Below are 21128 nucleotides of genomic sequence, written 5' to 3'. Positions count from 1 at the left end.
AATGACTTTACTCATATCGGTATATCCTTGAGTGAAAAGGCAATGATATGTCCCTCAGACCTCATAGTATTTGGGAAATGCATAAAGACATGCTCCTCGGTCTCCATCTCATGTGTGTCACAAAGAGTGCAGAGCCTTTATATCTGTGATGTGGTGTGGTTTCAATCTCGTGTCCTATCTTGATGTGGAATATGTGGGATGAGCATGCCCCATGGTGAGCTGTACTGCCTGGGAGAGGTGGATCTATAGATATCTTGGCACCTGGATGGCCATCCTTGCCCAAGTGGAGCAAAGGCTCTCTGTAGAAGACCATCTTGGTTGCATGTGGCTACAGGGGGATACCCATGTTCTATGGATGTATACTTGCCATAGGTTGTCTCGGATGATTCGATGAATCTCTTGCTATGTTGGATGCAAAAGCAGGCACCTAGGTATGGTGGTGGTAGGTGATCAGTGGGCATGCCTTGCCAACGGAACCATTGAGATATTTGGGCATACCAACACAGCTTGTCTCCCTCAGCTACGAGCTACATTGATGATGAGAGGACCCTGCTTGCTTGCATCTATATAGCTGAATTGTTTGGCTTGGTCCAGATATGTGATGATATGAACTGATGGATCTGTGTGGATGGGTTTTGCTACAAACTCTCATAGGATAATGTCGTGTGGTGTACATCTCTTTCCTCAGGTTATGCAAGATAGCATCATGACTTGTAATCTCTCAAAGCTCTTCTAGCCATCCTCTTACAGATCTACTGCCCAAAAAGCCCTTGCATAGAGGGCCATTGGTTGAACTAGAGAATCAAAGAGAGGCGATTTCATATTCAGGTATTGGAAACACTCTCTCTCTAGTCTCAATTGAGAAGCATGTCCTCATGCCAGTTTCATGGTGAACTTGGGGCCTATGAAAGTGCACTTTAAGTATACAACTATCTTACCGGCTTCTCTACAAGTGTGAAGGTCTTGTGATGGATCTAGGTCTCATCAGTGTTAAAGGTCATAACTTGGGTTAACCTTCATGTCTTGGCTCTCACAAAAGTTTGGTAGGGTTGTCAAGCGCATCTGTAGTCTCTTTCTTTGCCTGATATCAGCACTACATCATCCACATATAGCAGAATGGGTATTACACACTGTGCTATGATTGTTTGGGAAAGTCTTCATTTGCATGTCAAATCTCACAAACTCTTTAGCATTGCATTTCTAAACTTTATGGGAATAGACATCGCTTGGGTGGCAATCAGGCAAGACCTCCTCAAATCGTGTTAAGCACCTCATCTATAAAGAGGTTCAATGGGAAAGGGTTCCACACTTGGGCTACACAAATGAAATACCTCTTAATGCACAAAAAGCTAAAGGGAGACTATTAAGGAAGATGTACCTAATGCATTGAGCGAAATTTGGGATGAGAAGTGTCATGTGCACGCTAGGGATAGGCAGGCAAATGATGAGTTAGAGTGCTATCCGTGGGTACATGGGTCAACAGGATTGCTTTTTCGCTTTTCTTGGCGCTTGTGTGCTTTTCTTGGCGAGCGCTTTTTCCTGAGGCTATATAGGGAGTGCTAGGGCCATAGTTGCACACACGAGCCAGGAAGGAGCAGAGCAGGGAGCTACTAGCACAGGTGTTCAGCAGGCGATATGGGACACCAAGGGTGGGGCTTGGCTTGCAAGGCCTGGTAGTTTCCACGAGGCTCTCCAGCCTGGGCTCGGTGACCCTCCCTCTCCCTTCGCTGTCCTGCCTCTCCCTGTTGCCTGCACATGATTCTGATGTTGTTGGCCATGATTGCGATAGGGTTAGATCCTGTGAGGACGTGACAGATGGTATCAGAGCCGCCCCATCATGGATGAGTCGATCATGGTTGAATTGGTTGCGAGGTATGCTGGAGTGGTGAATTCCAGGTATGCTTTCTTATGTTTTCACAAAGTTTGATTGCTGCTTTGTCTAGTCGGTGGAGGGGGAGTTATAGATGCATGCTTGGGAAATGAACATCTAGGGGACGTAGTATAGGTATGGAAGTGGCATGTGAAGGTATGTGAGGTAGGAAATTCACTTCAAGACTCACTGTTGTTTCCTCTTTGCCGGCCTCCATGACTACGCTTGGGAAGGATTGATGCCAAGGCACGTAGGAGGTTTCCAGCTCATATGCATGGGGTTGGATTGACTAAAGAGGAGCCTGCCTGGACGTGACTTGTGATTGCTGTTTGGGTAAACTTTGTACCAGAAGGTTCATGCATTTTCTTGCCTAAAGGCTAAAAATCTAGCCTTCTGAAACAATTGGTATGTGATAAAGATGATACATTCTATGTGGCAACGATGCTGAAAAGGTTGATTCATTATTGTTTGGGAGGTTGAGTTTTGGCAAGACAAAGAAGGTGCATTTATGTCTTAAACAAAGTTTCTAGATAAATCATAAGGAAATTCAAGATGAGTGATTGCAAACCAACAGCAACATCATTTGAAATTGGAGTTGTTCTCAATACTGATGACGATTCAGAGTTTGTCAATATAGTCTACAAAGCAGATTATGGACAGTTTGCTTTATTTTTGCATCATGAGGCAAAACATTGCACATGTTATTTGTATGTTCAATCAGTTGGCACAATCCCAATTTCATGCATTGGAAGGCATCCAAGAGATCGCTTGTGTGTGTTTAGGGTACCATTTAGTTTTAAATACATTACACGGGGTGAGACTTTTTTTCCAGAGGCCTTGTGATTTGGATTGGTCTGATACATAATGATTTACATTAGATTATTGTTTCTTGCTGGCCAGTGCTTGCAAGCACAACCACTATAGAGTGTCCAGGTTCAGGTCTTGATGCTTGAAATTTGCATATTCATAGGGTGGGGCCATTCCTAGCTGCCGTGATAGTAAGAGTGCCATAGCCATTCTAATCACTTTGAGGTGCAATGTCATTATGGGCATCTTCACCAAAGTCATGGCAAAGAAAAAATTGGGGAAAGAGAAAACCTGGAAAAATATCAAAGCTGTAGTACACTGATGTTTTTGTTTTGGACTTCCCATAGGTTGCTATATATGCAATTGTGGATGAACATGTGCAAACTTAGTATTCTAGGTAACAAGTTGTTTTGTCAATTTTGATTTGCTTACTTGTATTGAGGGATACACATTGGAATGTCCCTGTACAACCACAAAGGTGTCGTGTGGACCACACTGTCTCACAAAGAGGGTTTGGGTGCCATCTTGTAAGGTTTGGAAAACCTTCTAGTTCAATTTGGCATTTCTTATTGTGGAGTACAAGGTTTCCAAGGTTTCTTGCTTCCAGCCTATGCCCTTTTCTTTTCTTTTTATTTGAATGTAGTGATAAGTTTGTGTCCATGTTCTCTTTCCAATCTGTTATGGTGGGAAGGTCAGGTCTCCAATGCTCCAAGCCATATATGGCTGCTGCGAAGATTCATTTACCTTTTAGTCTGTCCTGTATACTCCCCAAGAAGCATGTGTTCTTCCCAACGTCCTCTATTGAAGATTATGCATCCTCACTTCCAAATACAATAAACAGATGGAAAACTTAAGGATCGTTTACCATGTTCACGGGAAGCAAGGGTGGAGGAGGGAGAGACACACCAAGCCCAGCAAAAAAAACAAATTTCCATTCATCTTCCCCCAGAACACACAGCCTGTCCATCTCTTTTTCGTTCCTTCCGCGTCCTCCCTTTTCCCTTCCCTGCCACCTTACCTGCTTGATCCTTCTTTTTTTAAAGCTTATTTCCGTTACACATTACCCCTTTACCCCCCAACCAATCAACCCCCTATGAGAACACAACCACACCTAACACGTTTAATCACACATCTTGAGTCCCAGTGACCCGATTTGCGAGGAGAGTCACGAATGGAAGCCCCGTGAACCCCCACCTCCTTCTGGACTCCATAGCGAAGGTGGGTTTACAAAAAACCTGGCACGGCCTTCGACCCCGGTGACATTAAAACCCGCAAAATACACCATATGACCACTAGCAATCCACATAACAGTACCAATAGTAGAAGATGGTTGTTTCGAATAGTGTAAACATTCCATTTTATATATGAGCATGGCACCTGTAAAACCTTTTTCTTTTGTTCAGAAAATTGCTTTGTATTATAAAGGTTTTCTTTTTAAAGAGCTAACATGGATTTTGTGTGTCAAATTTTGAAGACGATGAAGGCAACTCTATCACTGCAGAAGATAGGGAATTCGAAAATTACAAACAAAAAGGATGCTGAAGTCTCTCAAAGACAGCAGCTTTTTAAGCTATTACAACAAAACTTTGGACATGCTGAGTTTAGGGGTCGGCAATTGGAGGCCATTGAGGCTGTTTTATCTGGTCCGATCACTAATTCTATGCCCCTTCATGCTCTTAGAAAGGCCATGTATTGGAAAGGATACTGTTTTGCTTATCTGTTATGTGTTCTTCTTATTAGGTGTGCATGGCTTGCTTGCAGGAAGAGACTGTTTTTGTTTAATGCCAACGGGTGGTGGAAAATCGTTATGCTATCAAATACCGGCACTTGCAAAGGCCGGTGTTGTGCTTGTTGTGTCTCCCTTGATAGGTAATCAATTGTTGGGGAGTTTAAGTCTTTCTTGTTTGTTTCATAAATCAACTTTGAATGTTATAGTTTTCTTATTTTTAAATGAGGTTGAATTGTAATTAATGAGTTCTTGTAATGTGACTTCGATCGTCTCAATGAAACCCTCTACACAGCTCTGATGGTAAGATATCTTTTCTGATTTCCATGTTTTTCATCTCACCTCAACAGCACAGATGCCATTCTGATTATTTCTTCTCAAGATTAAGAGGGTAAAATGTGGGTTGTTCACTAGGAAAACCAAGTTGCACTGCTAAAGTCACAGTGCATTGCTGCTGAGTTTCTCTCTTCAACGCAACATGCATCAGTCAAGTGCAAGGTGAGAGCAAACTTAAATCGTTGTCATATTTTATTGGTAGCATTTTTGCTCAGGCCAATAATTTATAATTTGATTCATTTACCATCAGATATACGAAGACTTGGATTCAGGGAAGCCTTCATTAAGACTACTGTATGTGACTCCGGAGCTAATTGCCACAAGTTACTTTTCATCCAAACTGAAGAAACTGTATGCTAGAGGTCTTTTGAATCTGATTGCAGTAGATGAGGTATGTGCTGATTTCTATCTACTTCTCTCATGAGTATAACGTTTTGGATTACAAGTGATCACCTTTTCTTAACTGAAATTAACATGTCAATGGCAGGCACACTGCATTTCTTCCTGGGGCCATGATTTTAGGTATAGCTGCTACATAGCTTTTTACTGTCTCTATTCTAGGTGCAATTGTAAGTGGCTATTGCATATATCTATTCAAAGATCAATTTAAATCAAGACAAAGACACTATCAGTTGCATTTAATGTCACTCTGAAGAAAACCTACTGACCTTGATTCTTGATTTTCTGATAATTAATTCTTCTCAGGCCAAGCTATCGTCAACTATCAACACTACGGAGATGCCTTCCAAGTGTCCCTATTCTGGCTTTGACAGCTACAGCTACTAAGAAGTGAGATCGCTGTATCGGTGATGATAAGTGTCCAATTAAACTTGGGCTTTTTATCAGCATGTTGCATCTTTTTGGCATAAAAACAGACATCCGTAGGCCTTGTTAGATTATTATTGAAGTTGCAGCCTTTACATTATGCTCTTTCTTTTGAAGTAGTCTTCTTGGATCTTTTTGTGAGTGTACTTGCTAAAAGGATAACAGAATTTTCCCTCTACAATGAGTGTGGTGAAGGAGTTGTGTTCCAGTTGTCCACCTAGCTTTGACAGAAACTACAGCTGCTAAGAAGTGATATTGTTCTATTCATGATATTTAGGTCTGATTAAACTTGCGGTTTGTTCCAGTATATTGCATCTTTTTGACGTTAAAACAGACATGCATAGGCCTTGTTAGATTATTGTCTAAGTTACATCCCTTAGATCATGCTATTTCGTTTAGGTACTGTTCTTGATGCTTTTGTGGAGTGCGTATGCTTTAAGGATGAAAAATTTCCCTCTACAATGAGTATGGTTAACTGAGATTATAAGGACATTATTTTCCTTGATGTATGTTTGATTTGTGTGTATCTTGGGACAAATGGAGTAAGTGGGAATGTCATAGCATGCAGACACTCCCATGCCTCTAAATGTGTGCCATCTTCAAACACTACCTAACGCCAATCGGAATTCCATCCCTCTCTGTAGTAGCAGAGTTGCAATGTCTGCTGGGAATAGCAGTTGCTGGTTCCTGGGAATTTCTTTCCTCTATCTTTAGCAATGCATTTGTCCTATAATCTTGGGGTTACTTTGAGTGACGATGCTAAAAAGTTGAAAAGGCCACTTTGCACAATGTTTGTGGTTGAATGGGGTTGTAGATATGTCATTGCACTTTTCAACTCAGTAGATTGCTTCGTGTACAAATGTGAGGCTTTGAAATGTATGTATACAGATTCCACACGTGCCTTGCATGGGGCATGATTTTTGAATGTGCTAGCTTATTGTCCATGTCATGCATTGTTAAGCTCATGGTTGAAACTTTGATAGTGGATCCTTATAATGAAGGCCTCAGCTGTTGTGACCATGTCATGATACTAGGTTTTGTAAAAAACTTGACCATGTCCTGTATGTTTCTTGGAGACAATGCCAAGTTTTGAAGTGAGTTTTCAACTTGCAGGGTTCAAGAAGACATAGTCAGATCATTGCGCTTACATGAGCCAATAGTTCTTATATCATCGTTTAATCGACCAAATATATACTATGAAGGTAATTTTCTAAAAAAACATCAACATCACATTAATTTCCTTGATTCCATTTTTTTCCCACGTGACCACCCTTGGGGTTTGGAGACAAACAACTGAGGCGTTATATTGCTTTGAATGATTCACCTAAAAGCGTTATTTGAACCAAAAAGTTTTGGGATGGTGTTTTCACACTTTTTTCAGGCTCTTGTAAGAACCATTTTTTAGATACTAAGTTTTTTGGCATCACAAGATGCAAAACTTTGTTGAAAACATGCTAGGAGCACAAAATGATACTATGAACTATAAGATGCAAAACTTTTTTTTCATGCTCTTGTAAGAACTATTTTTTAGATGCAAAACATTGGCTCTTCTACCTACATATGGAGGTAGGGCTTGGTGAATTGCAGGAGATCACTGGGTCAAGTCATTGCCCACTCAGTGTCCCTTGCTGGGAGCACAAAATGATACTATGAACTATAAGATGCAAAACTTTTTTTCATGCTCTTGTAAGAATATTTTTTAGATGCAAAACATTGGCTCTTCTACCTACATAGGGAGGTAGGGCTTGGTGAATTGCAGGAGATCACTGGGTCAAGTCATTGCCCACTCAGTGTCTCTCTCACTTATCTGAGAATGAAATAGGACATGATGGCTAGTATCACAGCTTGGCACTTACGATCAGATGCTATAGCTTAGTTATAGGTGACCAGCAGATCTATCTAGTACCCACCTTCGTAAACATTGGGGTGGGCATTCTGTATACCTTGCATTCGGGAGTAGGGCCAGAATGGTTCTCGTTGGGGCGAGTGTGTTCTTGAGGTGTGGCATGTTGGAACCACAGATCGAGGAATTATTGGTTGATAGTCCCTTTCAGGGGCTCTTAGTGAAACTGGCCTCTAATCACTCAGAGGGCAGTGGAACTAAACCTTTAATCACTTCAGCACGCACTTATTTACAGCTCACAAAGCATATATCACAACCATTAACCATTGCATGATCACCATTTGGCATTTACCCATTTGTTCACAAACAAAACCACTGAAAAAGGGATGGAGGCTAGAATGCCCCTGCTCAACAAACATAGACAAGTGCACCCGATTAGCCCCAAACACCGTGGCGCCCCTTTCGGTATTTCTTTATATTTCACAGTGCAATGATTACAAGTTGCATCTAGGAGACCTTCCCTGCAAGTGAGCACGCAGCCCCAATTCACTGAGCCTTCGCAAGGCTTTCAAGCATAGAATACCATCACATAAGTGTACTTAACCCATAGGCTCAATCCAAAGGCATTCTCTTTTCCGAGTGCAATTCCATTGGCTGTCCAGATGCAATCACACTGCACCCCAGCTGCACTGTCTTTGAGTGGTTTCCAGATGGCATTCACAAAGCTTTTCAAAGCTCCAAAATAAAATCAGCAAAGTACCCAACCAAAGAATGACTCATGTAGCACTGCCTGGGCACCTGTGAGCCAAGAAAGAGGCGGCATACGAGGCCAACTAATAGCTTATGGCATCCATAGTCCCATGGTCTCGCTTGAAACCGGCCTGACCTCTGCTCTGAGCCCTCTCATCTCTGCGAACAAGCTGACCGACGCATCCAATACAGTTGCATTGATCTTGGACATCATATGTCCAATCATGATAGTCCTGTAGTTACTCGGGTCCATGGGATCCCCTGCCTTGTGGATGGGGGTGATGGTGTTGAGTGTCTAAGTGCGGGGGAAGCCAAGGCAAACATCGTCATTGAATAGCTTTGCTAGGATCGGGGCTAACGTGTCGATCCCATATGCGATAAACTCAGTGCATAGCCCCTCGTGATCCTTAGCTCGGCCATTGTGCAGTTTCAATGTCGCGTCCTTGACCCCCCCTCTGGTGAACAACGTGCAAGTGGTGGGGCGAGGTGTGTGTATGAGATTTGGAGTGGGCTGGTGTGGGACATCATAAATGGTGTGCATACGTGTGCCAGACTCTCATGTCGGTGAGGGGTGATGGAGACCTATGCTCAAGGAATCTCTGCAAAAAATCCTTAGAGTTGTTGCTGTACAAGATGTGCAGCAGCTCCTCCTCATTTCAATGAAGAAATGCCTACTTCTTTAGACGTACGAGATGTCGGTACTTGCGTACCGTGTCTGGTGTGTTCGGGAGGTGACATCTGGTTTCAAGTCGGAGCTGTCGGCGATAAGCCTTGCACTCCGCATCGCACCAATTATTGCAGGGTACAGAACCAAGAGGTGGTGGTCTAGTGGACTGTGTGGTGTGGGGAAAGATTTGGAGGGTAGCCTTGTGGAGTGTGTGACTAATCAGGGCAGCACGGTCCTCTATGAGTGGTATGTGATCGATGTAGGTTAGGAGTCTATTTAGGCGTCCAGAGTAGGCCGGTGAGAGGTTGTGATCAAAGTGTATGTCGTGGTAGGTGTTGTGCTTCCTATGTGGTGTGGCGATAGTGAAGAATAGGTATGTGTGATCAGCTCCTGGAGGGAGTGGTGCTACGGTGAAGTCGGTGATACATGAAGTGAAGGTAGGGGATCCCATGATGTAATCTACTACACTAGTGCCCCCCCGTGTGGGAAGCAAGTAAAACCACCTGAGGAGGGCATAGGTCAAGCCCGTTGTAGATGATGAGATCATGCATCCTGCCCAAATCAACGAGTGCGTGTCCATATGGTGTAACAGGCCTGTGTCAGTCCGATGAGGTCCTGGTCATACCTGCTCCGTCTAGGTCCATGTCTGGTAGCATGATAGAGTTGTCTCGGAAATCCAAGAGTGGTGGCTGGTGCGTGCTCCTCCTAGCGTTGAAGTCCCCAACAAGGAGAACTTCCCTGCGGGCTGAAAGGTTTGGGATATGCTAATGTAAGGGTGCATATGGCGATGTCTTACCCTCCTCTGGTGCCACTCTGGCAAAGTGGGATGTGTCTGGCGGGAAGTAGCATATTGCTATGAAAAGGTCACGGTTGTTTGTGCGTCGGATCCGGATCCACATGAATCGGGAGTGTGCGTCCTTCCTCTCAATGGAGATGGCTCCATCGAGTGTGTACAATAGTGCGACCCCGCCTGATCCTCGGACTCCTCCTATATCCCTCGTCTCATCCCTGAAGGCTAACTCCCATGTGTAGCCACTGACTATTGGTAGTGGGGACGCTCTGGGCTTTGGTGTGTCTCCGTGTAAAAAACTATGTCTCGTCTTGTATAAGACTCCGAGAAGTTCCCTGGGTCTGACCATAATGTACCATTACAGTTTCAAATGGTGCAGTCTAGGGTCTTGGAAACCTAAGTCTCATAGGTCCCGTCCCCCTAGGGAGTACGGGTGGGAGCCTGACGGGTGCCGGTCAACAACCTACCATCTCGGACCACGGCCCATTTCCCCTGCTTGCGGGCAGCATCCCGCTGCTACAAAAGAACTCGTCGCTCCTCAATCTGTAGTGGTGTCAAATCCTCGTCCATGGACAGGGTGGGATGCTCTCGTAGGACGGCTCGGCGTCGGAGTGTCGCTAGTCAAGCATGTGAATCTCTGAAGCGAATGACTAGGGTCTGGTCTCGGTTGGGATCTCTCCCAACACGCCATGCTCCCTCTATGCCATGGTCGGGGACCCCCATGGTGGTGGTGACAAAGGTGATCGCCTCCTCCATGGGCGTTGTAGTGGTGCTGGTGCTGTCTCGCGTGATCCCTCGTATCCGGATGTTGAGGGCCTTCGAAGCCCTCTGTTGCTGCTCCTGTATAGCGGTTGAAACGGTTGCCTTTGTGGGCTTCCGTTTCGCCACGTCCACCCATCTATAGTCGACTGTATCGTGGCTATCTGTGCCTCCATCTTTGTGATTGGGGTCCCTTTAGGCATTGCTCTGAGGGTCCCGAGCTCCTCTCGAAGCTGTGTGATGTCGTGTCTGAGTCCCTGGATAAGGGTGCCCTGCTTGTGTATAATGCAGGCCTGCTCCTAGGTGTATCGGGTGTAATGTGTCAGCTCTGCTTAATGGGCCCGGATGCTGTGTATCTCAGCCAATAGGGAGCCTCAAGCATCTGGTGGGGGCCTAAGATGTCCTGGTCCAGGTGGGAACTGGATCTCGAGAGGGGGTGGGTCGCTGAGGTTGTACTGAGGGTGGGGATAGCATGATCTGGGCGATGTAGGAGTAGCGAGGCGGGACGAGGTGATGAAGGGTGGCTGACTGAGAGATAGAGGTGATACGAGGGGAAAGTACTGTGGAGCCGTGACCGGTGGGGCCAGTGGTGAGGCTACTGGAGAGGAGACCTGTGATGATGATGCAAGAGAGGGGGAGGAGAGAGGTGGCGTAAATGATGAGGCGGATGATGGTGGTGAAATAGTGGTGGTAACCATAGAGGTCGAGGATGTGGTGAGCGGCATGGGCTTTGGGTGGGCCTCTTTCTTCTAGGCCGTGGTGCTGTCCACTGTCAAACCGCTCCGGTTGCTGCGTTTGTTGAAGTCCTCCAGACTAAGTTGCTTTTGTGTTTTCGCCTTGTCACCGTTCCCCTTCCCCATCTCCACGCGTATGCAAATTTGGACTGAAGGGTCTCACGCCTAGTCTCATGTCCTCATCCCCCTGTTCCCTTTATTATGGGGGTGGCAGCAGCGGGCAAAGAAGGGATTGCAGGAGGTTGGAGCTGTTGAAGAGAAAGATTAAAAAAAAAAAAAAAGGGCCGGGCTGCGAGTGGGGTAAATTTTTTTTAAAAAAAAGCAAGGGGGGTTGGGGGGGGGCTGAGTGAGGGGTAGCGGGGGGTAGCGGAGGGGTAGCATGGGGGTAGCAGCGAGGGGTAGCGTGGGGGTAGTGGAGGGGTAGCGGGGGGCGTAGCGAGGGGGTAGCGGAGGGGTAGCAGAGGGGTAGTGGGGGTAGTGGAGGGGTAGCGAGGGGGTAGCAGAGGGGTAGCGAGAGAGAGATCAGACGGTAACTGAACAATGGGTACAAGTGCATAGAGAGAGAGATCAGATGGTAACTGAACAATGCTAAGGAGAGAGAAAGAAAGAAATTTCATTAAAGTCTTCGGAAGACCGATGGGTCTATGAGACTGAAAATCCTAGTACAAACGAGCTGTGGAGGTGGAGCAAACGTGCATCCACACCAATGCAAAATGCAAAAAATGCAAAATGGTAGTACTAAGTATTAAGTACAACATAGTCATGTCAGTGGTCGACTACATATCAATCTCATCATCATCATCATCAGGGTGGATGAGGCAATGGAGGCATGAACGCGGCGATAGAGTGCTGTTGGCCTGTCTAGTTAGACACTTTCGAGACGATGAAACGATAGCACTTTGTTGTGTCTTCATTCATTCATGCAATGATGCAATCACATATTCGTGAATGTAGTGCTTAAGTACCCTCATGCCTCTCAAACACAATGCATCTAAACTGTCTCTATTAGAGTGTATCTGCTGTCCTCTTTAGCTGGCTTTGTATGTCTTGCTCATGTGGCAATGAGCCAAAATATGATCTTCAAAGAAAGAGACTACCTATGGAGTTATTTCACAGCCATGATAGAGGCCAATACAAGGTGTAAGTTGGACTTTCCATTTGGGGGCTATACATAATTATACTAAGCATTTAAATTCGACCATCTGATTTCATTATTTGTATGTTAGCATTCTTCCGATGCTATTTGTCCTTGTTGAAAATATTTCTGTGAATGCAGTCCGATACAAGGATCTACTCAAGAACACATATGAGAATCTGCGAGATTTGCTTGAATCTCATCCAGGAGCATGTGCAATAATTTACTGCCATGCTCGTAACACTTGTGATGAAGTTGGAGCTCAGCTACAAGCAGATGGGGTTTCAAGCCGAGGTCTGAATTTATATAACTTTGCACTTTTGTAGCCTCATAGAATGTTGTTTAATGGGAAAAAAAAATTGAAGTCGAATAGGACACATACACTGTAAGGCCCTTGAGGACATACATATTAATTATATTCATGCTGCTTGCCAGTTTATCATGCTGGTATAGGAGACAAAGTTCGAAGTCAAGCATTGGATGACTGGGCATCTGGCAGGGTTCCTGTTATTGTTGGGACTGTTGCTTTTGGGTTCGTGTTCAATAAGATATCTGCAGCCACCCTTTTGCTTCCACTCAATTGTTTATTTGTTTTACTGGAATTTTTTATGAGCTTTCTTTTTCTTCTTAAGATCTATTACTTGACGATCTGCCCAAGAAATTCGAGTACATGAGATTTCAGGGAAGAGATGCTATCATTAGGCAGTACAATTTCCTTCTGGCAATTCAGATAAAAATTCAGTAATGTTTTTTTATATGTGATATGTCAAATGAGTGAGAAGCACACACCATCGGATGGTACTGGTTGATAGGTTTATGCATGTGAAATATGTTCCACACCAGCATGCCAAATCATAGATTTCAGTGCAGTACAGGGTCTTATGTAAATCCTTCTAGATGTCCCATTCTTGTAATGACTTGCTGGTACGTAATCCAGATATCCTGGATTGCACTTGAAAGATTTATAAGCATGTACATAATGATATATTGTGTGAGCCAATTTTAACATTTGTCCAGGACAGTGAGTTTTTCATAGTGCCCAAGGCAGTCAGCAAAATCTTTGGAACAGCTTGTAAAGTCACTAGGGCATGAAAGAGAAGAAATCTTAAATTTAAGCCAGCCACCTATGTAGGGGGAGCCAAAGTTTGAACTGCTTTCCATGTATTGTTTGCATATTTAAATCTTTTGAATCCTGGAGACACACAGCTTCCTCTCAGTAAGAAAATTTTGACTTATATATTGTCATAGAGCATAAAGTCGACAACCTTGTGAAGCAGACTGTAAGGCGCTGGTCCATATAGTATTCTTAAGGGTAATTGTCATTCTAACTCGCTCTTTTAAAGCTTAACGGAAAATTTCCTTCTGCAAAATGTAAAGCAGTGAGCAGAGATATCAACTTTACCATATGAAGGAGATGCTAAGAAATTGGAAACAGAAGGAGGGTATGTAGAAAGAAAGAAATTTTATTAACGTGTAAGAAAGACCGAAGGGTCTATTGACTGAAAAAACCCAGATACAATGAAAGCTAAGGGCTGGGGCCACTAAAAATGGGCACCCACGCCCAAGGCTGATGTCCAAGACAAGAAAATAAATTCATCGAGTTGTCACGGCGAGAGAAAAGAGAAATGCAAAGGGCAAAGAGGGAAGGTCCCTAGCAAACCGTCCATCCAGTCAGGAGTGATGGGAATTGCATATGTTGTTTGTGGGATGAACTCCATTGGTCGACTGAGGATAGAAAAGATGCGCTCGGCCATCAATGGCTCTGGATCTGGTGAGGACTGGTGTCGTCAAGGAAGAAAATAAGTGATGGAAAGCTACTGGTGCTCAGCTTGACTAGTGTGTTTGGGTCCATCTCTCCTCTGTAATCTCCAAGAGGTAGCTCATCGTTGGACAAGTGCGAGTTTATTGAGTCGTGCACTCTGGGTTTCTACTACGTCTCGTCCCATGCTGCCCTTGACGACTCTGGTCACTGGAGTCAAAGTATGTGAATTTCCTCTGGCTGGGCTCTGACGACCCCTCCTATGCTCTCCTGTGCGCGCTCTCTATGTTGCTGGGTCTTGAGGAGGAAAATTACTAGGCATCGCTGATTAGGATGGGCCGAGAAATCTTTGAGTGTGGGCCAAAATCGCTCTTGAATAGACAATGGTGTCGTCCACGGATCTCTTAGTACACATGGCATTTGAACGCAAAGTGCTCCTCTATCTCACTCTCCTGCATATCACATAAAGTGCAGATCTGTCTCCCATGGAGTGCCCTCTTCCTGTTTTGTCTCAATCTGTAGCCTTTAAGAAGATACTCAGAACTACCCAATCGAGAAGATGGATTTGAGTATATCCTGGTGGTTTAGTAAATCCCTCCTTCGAGTCTGTAGACGGTGATCTCTATAGAAGCTTAACCAAAAGCTGATGAGGTGCTAGCCACGTCTTATGTGTGGAACTGTAATAGATCCTCTCTAATGACCTAGTTCACCTCATGATAGGTGATCGGAATGGATGGAGCCTCGGGGCTATACTGAAATGGAGGCATTCTGTTCATATGGAGTCCCAGGCCTGCAAACCATTTGCATGTATGAGCATACCAACTCCTTAGATTCTGAAATCGACCCCAGGTATAAATTCGCAGCAGCTAGGAGCTCTGGTAGGCAATTTGCAATCCAATCTGGCAGCTTGGGATCCAATTGGAACTGATACTGGCCTTCTAGAGTAAATTGCAATCAGATCCAACCTCTTGGCTTGGGGGGGGGGGTCCTGGAAAACTAATTGCGATAATAATTGGGGAGGATTCCCATGTTGGAATCAGTCGCATCACTGAGGGGAAGGCATGGAAGATTGTTGAAGGCATAGCCTCCACCCACGTGGACACTCACCATGGGATAGGATAAATACACCTTTGGTAAGAGGGAGTTACTAGAACAAAGTAGTGGGATCATTTTGTAACTGTCCTTAACAGCACTCCTTAGTGGCCTGATCCACCACATAATGTTTTGGACTATGACTGTTACATTTTGAAACTTATTGTTGCCTTACAACAGTCGGACTGATCCCGGATGGCTATATAAACCTTGTATCAGCTCCTGTTGAAGAGGGAGTTGTTGAGTTGATGTATTCTTTGCTAAAACATAATATACGAGAAACATACTACCTTTGGAAGGCTTTCTCTGTCCTTTTTATACATCTGGTGATAGCTTTGTAGTCCGATTATTTTCCGATTATACTCCGACTACTGGCACCTTGTTGTTAGGAGTGGAGATGTGTTTGTGCTTTTCACTTGTCTGAAGACACTCTGAACACTATTGGCGATCCTATCAGTGTTTCTACTCAGAATTGCCGGTTTTCGCTCATAGCAAAACAAGCAACATTGTCAATTATGACGTGATACAACAACAGAGAAACATACAAACCGCAACTCCGAAAACATCAAAGCTTCCAATGGCGTCGTAGGATCACACCTGCATGCACAAAGCTGGCGAATATGCCAGCGGTTACAATGGACATCGTAAATGGTAGCCAGTGTCAAAAAGCAGTAGTACTTGAGCAACGCTCAAACGCTAGGAAGAAAATCTTTAAGAAACTTGCACGTTGCCCGAAACTCTAGCCTAGTGAATACACTAGTAGAGGAAGACCTCACAGCGACAATTCAGCAATACGTGCACATCCGTATTGTAAAGCAATACTCCGTCAAAGCGATCTTTGACGAGGCTTAATATAGTTGTCATTAAGCATCAATTGCAGGAGCAATCGTTTCAATCCAGCAAGGCTCAAAGCTTCAAGCCACAACTCACAAAGAAAGACCTCGACAAAAACAATAACAAGCAAAGTCAGATGACAGTCGGAATCCTATTGGAATAGCGACGTACGACAACAACATCAACAAGACACCGAAACAAGCACAGTACATCAAGGTCAACAAAGAAGATCACCGCACCGACATCACAGTTTCACTGTGAAAGCAGCACACAAAGCTTAATTGATAGCAGCGCATTCTGACCACCGGGTAAGCTACTATAATCACACCTCTCTCCTTCCCTTTCATGGCACGACTAGCCCATGTCGTATAGCTTCGGAGAAAGAAAGAAAGAAAAGAGAGAAATTTTATTAGAGTCTTCGGAAGACCGATGGGTCTATGAGACTAAAAGAAAACTTGATACAAATCCCAGTAAGGGTAAAGAAAAAAGACTGGAGCGGAACGTAACCCTCCGTATGTCATGTCGCCCTAGTTGGTGCATAGTCGGTGATGGGGCGCTGGCGTCCGTCAAGGGGTCATGTGCGTCTCGGTCTCCTGGAGGAGGCTCGACGCAAGACCAGAGCCACCGTGACTCCCGTGGGACGTATCCTGGGTCTAAACAATGACGGGATGTCCCCTAGAGTGATCTGTGTGTCCCCTCGATGTCTCGTGTGTCGTGCTGCGATCGTCGGGTCGGGGTCTTTATCACGTCTGCGGCTAGAGACTGGATGATCAATGTCACTCGATGGGAAGAACTCTGTGATCCTGCTCTGAGAGGTGTCTGATGATGTGGGCAAGCCCCATCGCTTGAGTAAGTACTCTCTGTGTCGGACCCCCTAGTGAATGAAGGCCGCGAGGCATCTCTGAATCTGGGTAGGCGAGGAATCTTGAAAGGAGCCCGGAGCCGCGTCTCTGAAGAGACAGTGGTAGCGGCCTCGGATCTCGTAGTACATTGGGCACTTGAAAATAAAATGCTCCTCCGACTCAACCTCCTGACAGTCGCACAATATGCATATGTGATGCTCCCTAGGGATTCCCTCTGCTCTGCCGCTCTCTATGCGGAGGCGGTGTGTGTGATGATACCCGAAACTGTCCGATGGAGATCCATAGTGACTGAGGCATATGAAGCTCAATGTACCTTGGTGGTGTGATGAATCACTCCTCCAAAATACGCAGACAGTGATCTTTATAGAAACTCAGCTTCACTGGAAGCTCCCTCGACTCCAACCAGGTCCTCAAGGTGTGTAGCTGGAGGAGATCCTCTCGAATGACCTGGTTGGTGTGTGGCCCGATCGGGATTGTTTGTACTGAAAAGTGGAGGTATCCTATTGATGTGAAACCCTAGTCTCACAAACCATCTGTGAGTCTGTGCATACCAACATTGCTCGTCTCTCTCAGCTGCCAACCTCATGGAGGAATCGAGAGCTAACCATGGCAACCTCTGTCTCCTTGATGTGCAGTCCCCATATGATCTAACCCGGTGTAGATATGTGATGGTCTGAAAGGCTGCATCTAGCTAGAGTGGAGAAGCACCAAATGATGTGATGTGGTATAGATGGTTTCCCCTGGGTCATCCGTGAGAGCATGAGGATCTACAAGCGCTCCACCCGTGTCCACTCTATCTTTGACATGTCAGGTCCCCAACAAGGGATGCCATACATACCGGCTGGTCAGACCAAGGAGTCGAAGAGAAGAGCCTTGGTCCGAGGGTCCTAAAAGTGTGAGTGGAAGCATTGTCTCTCTAGTCGAGCCAGTGAGGCGTATGCTCTGCTCAGTCTGGCCTGCATCGCTGGTCTCATCGTGAAGATCGGGCCGGATAAGATGACCCCCAAGTAAGTGTATGAGGATACGATCTCAACCGGTGACCCACCGAAAGTAAACTGCTTCCGTCGCATGATTGCTCGAGAGGTGTTAAAGATCATGACCTTGGTCTTGCCAAGGTTGAGCTCCAAATCATGGGATAGACAAAAAGCCTGCAGTGCATCCAGGTGTCACTGGAGCCCCTCGGGTGTGGACGACAAGAGTGCCATGTCATGGTCATAAAGAAGAATCTTGGTGATGATCTCGGCAAGTGAGCAACCGGTCCTTCCGAACGCCCCCATGAAAGTCTCCAGCTCATCGATGTAGAGGCCAAACAGGGTTGGTGATAACGGAGAACCCTGTTGGACCCCTATGGTACTCAAGATCTCATCTGTCCAACCTGCGCCTGTCCGAACTCGGCCTAAGACTCTCTCATACAGTGCCATGACTGCCCAGATGATCTCCTGATCAAATCCCAGTGTCTGTAGGCGTGTGATGAGACGATCTCGAGGTACTGTGTCAAAGGCTTTGCGGAAATCCACAAGCAATATATCCTCTCCTTCCGTGATCTGGCCTCCTCAATGACACTCTTGAGTGTGAGTATGTGATCCATAGTCTCATGGTCTCGCTTGAAACCGGCTTGACCCTCTCATCTCTACGAATAGGCTGACCGACGCATCCAATACAGCGGCATAGATGTTGGACATCGCATGTCCAATCATGATAGTCCTGTAGTTACTCGGGTCCATGGGATCCCTTGCCTTGTGGATGGGGGTGATGGTGTTGACTGTCCAAGTGCGGGGAAGCCAAGGCAAACAGCGTCATTGAATAGCTTTGCTAGCACCGGGGCTAAAGTGTCGATCCCATATGCGATAAACTCAGTGCATAGCCCCTCGTGATCCTTAGCTCGGCCATTGTGCAGTTTCAATGTCGCGTCCTTGACTCCCCCTCTAGTGAACAACGTGCAAGTGGTGGGGCGAGGTGTGTGTATGAGATCTGGAGTGGGCTGGTGTGGGACATCATAAAGATGGTGTGCATACGTATGCCAGACTCTCGTGTCGGTGAGGGGTGATGGAGACCTACGCTCAAGGAATCTCCGCAAAAAATCCTTAGAGTTGTTGCTGTATAAGATGTTCAGCAGCTGCTCCTCATTTCGACGAAGAAATGCCTGCTTCTTCCGACGTACAAGACGTCGGTACTTGCATACCGTGTATGGTGTGTTCGGGAGGTGACATCTGGTTTCAAGTCGGAGCTGATGGCGATAAGCCTTGCAGTCCTCATCGTACCAGTTGTTGCAGGGTACAGAACCAAGAGGTGGTGGTCTAGTGGACCGTGTGGTGTGGGGAAAGATTTGGAGGGCAGCGTCGTGGAGTGTGCGACTAATCAGGGCAGCACGGTCCTCCATGAGTGGTATGTGATCGATGTAGGTTAGGAGTCTGTTTAGGCGTCCAGAGTAGGCTGGGGAGAGGCTGTGATCAAAGTGTATGTCGTGGTAGGTGTCGTGCTTCCTATGTGGTGTGTGTGGTGTGGCTAAGCGTGGGGTGGCGATAGTGAAGAATAGGTATGTGTGATCAGCTCCTGGAGGGAGTGGTGCTACTGTGAAGTTGGTGATACATGAAGTGAAGGTAGGGGATCCCATGATTTAATCTACTACACTAGTGCCCCCCCCGTGTGGGAAGCAAGTAAAACCACTTGAGGAGGGCCATAGGTCAAGCCCGTTGTAGATGGTGAGATCATGCATCCTGTCCAGATCAAGGAGCGCGTGTCTATATGGTGTAATAGGCCTGTGTCGGTCCGATGAGGTGCTCGTCATTCTTGCTCCGTCTAGGTCCATGTCTTGTAGCGTGATAGAGTCGTCTCGGAAGTCCAGGAGTGGTGCCTGGCGCGTGCTCATCCTGGTGTTGAAGTCCCGAACAAGGTGAACTTCCCTGCGGGCTGAAAGGTCTGGGATATGCTGATGTAAGGGTGCATATGGCGATGTCTCACCCTCCTCTGGTGCCACTCTGGCGAAGTGGGATGTGTCTGTTGGGAAGTAGCATATTGCTATGAAAAGGTCACGGGTGTCTGTGCGTCGGGATCCGGATCCACATGAATCGGGAGTGTGCGTCCTTCCTCTCAATGGAGATGGCTCCAGTGAGGGAACACCTGTACAATACTGCGACCCTGCCTGATCCTCAGACTCCTCCTGTATCCCTCGTCTCATCCTTGAAGGCTGACTCCGATGTGTAGCCACTGACTATCGGTAGTGGACGCTCTGGGCTCTGGTGTGTCTTTGTGTAAAAGACTATGTCTTGTGCTGTATAAGACTCCGAGAAGTTCTCTAGGTTCGACCATAAGGTACCATTACAGTTCCAAATGGTGCAGGTTAGGGTCTCGAAAACCTGAGTCTCATAGGCCCTGTCCCCCTAGGGGGTATGGGTGGGAGCTCGACGGGTGCCGGTGAACAACCTACCATCTCGGACCACGGCCCATTTCCCTCCTTACGGGCAACATCGAGCTGCTGCAGAAGAACGCGTCGCTCCTCAATCTGTAGTGGTGTCAAATCCTCATCCATGGACAGGGTGGGATGCTCTCGTAGGACGGCTCGACGTCGGAGTGTCGCTAGTCGAGCATGTGAATCTCTGAAGCGAATGACTAGGGGCTGCTCTCGGTTGGGGTCTCTCCCAACACGCCTATGCCATGGTCGGGGACCCCATGGTGGTGGTGACAAAGGTGATCGCCTCCTCCATGGGCGTCGTAGTGGTGCTGGTGCTGTCTCGCGTGATCCCTCGTATCCGGATGTTGAGGGCCTTCGAAGCCCTCTGTTGTTGGTCCTGTATGGTGGCTGAAACGATTGCCTTTGTGGGCTCCCGTTTCACCACGTCCACCCATCTAGTCGTCTTTGCTATAGCTGACTGTATCGTGGCTATATGTGCCTCCATCTTTGTGACTAGGGTGCCTCCAGGCACTACTCTGAGGGTCCCGAGCTCCTCTCGAAGCTGTGTGATGTTGTGTCTAAGCCCTTGGATAAGGGTCCCCTGTGCGTAAATAATGCGGGCCTACTCCTGGGTGTATCGGGCCTGCTCCTGAGTGTAATGTGTCAACTCTGCTTGATGGGCCCGGATGCTGTGTATCTCAGCCAATAGGGAGTCCCAAGCATCTGGTGGGGACCTAAGATGTCCTGGTCTAGGTGGGCACTAGATCTCGAGAGGGGTTGGAATGAAGGTGGGCTGCTGAGGTTGTACTGAGGGTGGGGACGCTGTGATCTGGGCGGGGGAGTGGTATGTAGGAGTAGCGAGGCCGGACGAGGTGATGAAGGGTGGCTGATTGAGAGGTAGAGGTGATACGAGGGGAAAGTAATGTGGAGCTGTGGCCGTGGGGCTA

The 21128-nt window shown here is 46.4% G+C and overlaps 1 protein-coding gene across 1 annotated transcript in view; it reads left to right on the top strand.

Moving 5' to 3' along the window:
* RECQL3 (DEAD/DEAH box RNA helicase family protein) overlaps positions 1 to 21128 on the top strand; it is a 79487-nt gene that overhangs the window by 2703 nt on the left and 55656 nt on the right. The window contains exons 2-11 of the mRNA XM_087370806.1: positions 4152 to 4320; positions 4439 to 4546; positions 4699 to 4706; positions 4818 to 4901; positions 4990 to 5130; positions 5227 to 5261; positions 5445 to 5528; positions 6678 to 6766; positions 12384 to 12536; positions 12678 to 12778. Of these exons, the coding sequence (XP_087226932.1) occupies positions 4152 to 4320; positions 4439 to 4546; positions 4699 to 4706; positions 4818 to 4901; positions 4990 to 5130; positions 5227 to 5261; positions 5445 to 5528; positions 6678 to 6766; positions 12384 to 12536; positions 12678 to 12778 (972 nt within the window). The remainder of the gene's footprint in view (positions 1 to 4151; positions 4321 to 4438; positions 4547 to 4698; positions 4707 to 4817; positions 4902 to 4989; positions 5131 to 5226; positions 5262 to 5444; positions 5529 to 6677; positions 6767 to 12383; positions 12537 to 12677; positions 12779 to 21128) is intronic.

Source organism: Dipteris shenzhenensis, chromosome 32, assembly GCF_047967505.1.
Source record: "Dipteris shenzhenensis isolate YYH24624 ecotype China chromosome 32, Dip_SZ_1.0, whole genome shotgun sequence".
Taxonomy (NCBI): domain Eukaryota; kingdom Viridiplantae; phylum Streptophyta; class Polypodiopsida; order Gleicheniales; family Dipteridaceae; genus Dipteris; species Dipteris shenzhenensis.
This window is presented reverse-complemented; position numbering and strand designations above follow the sequence as displayed.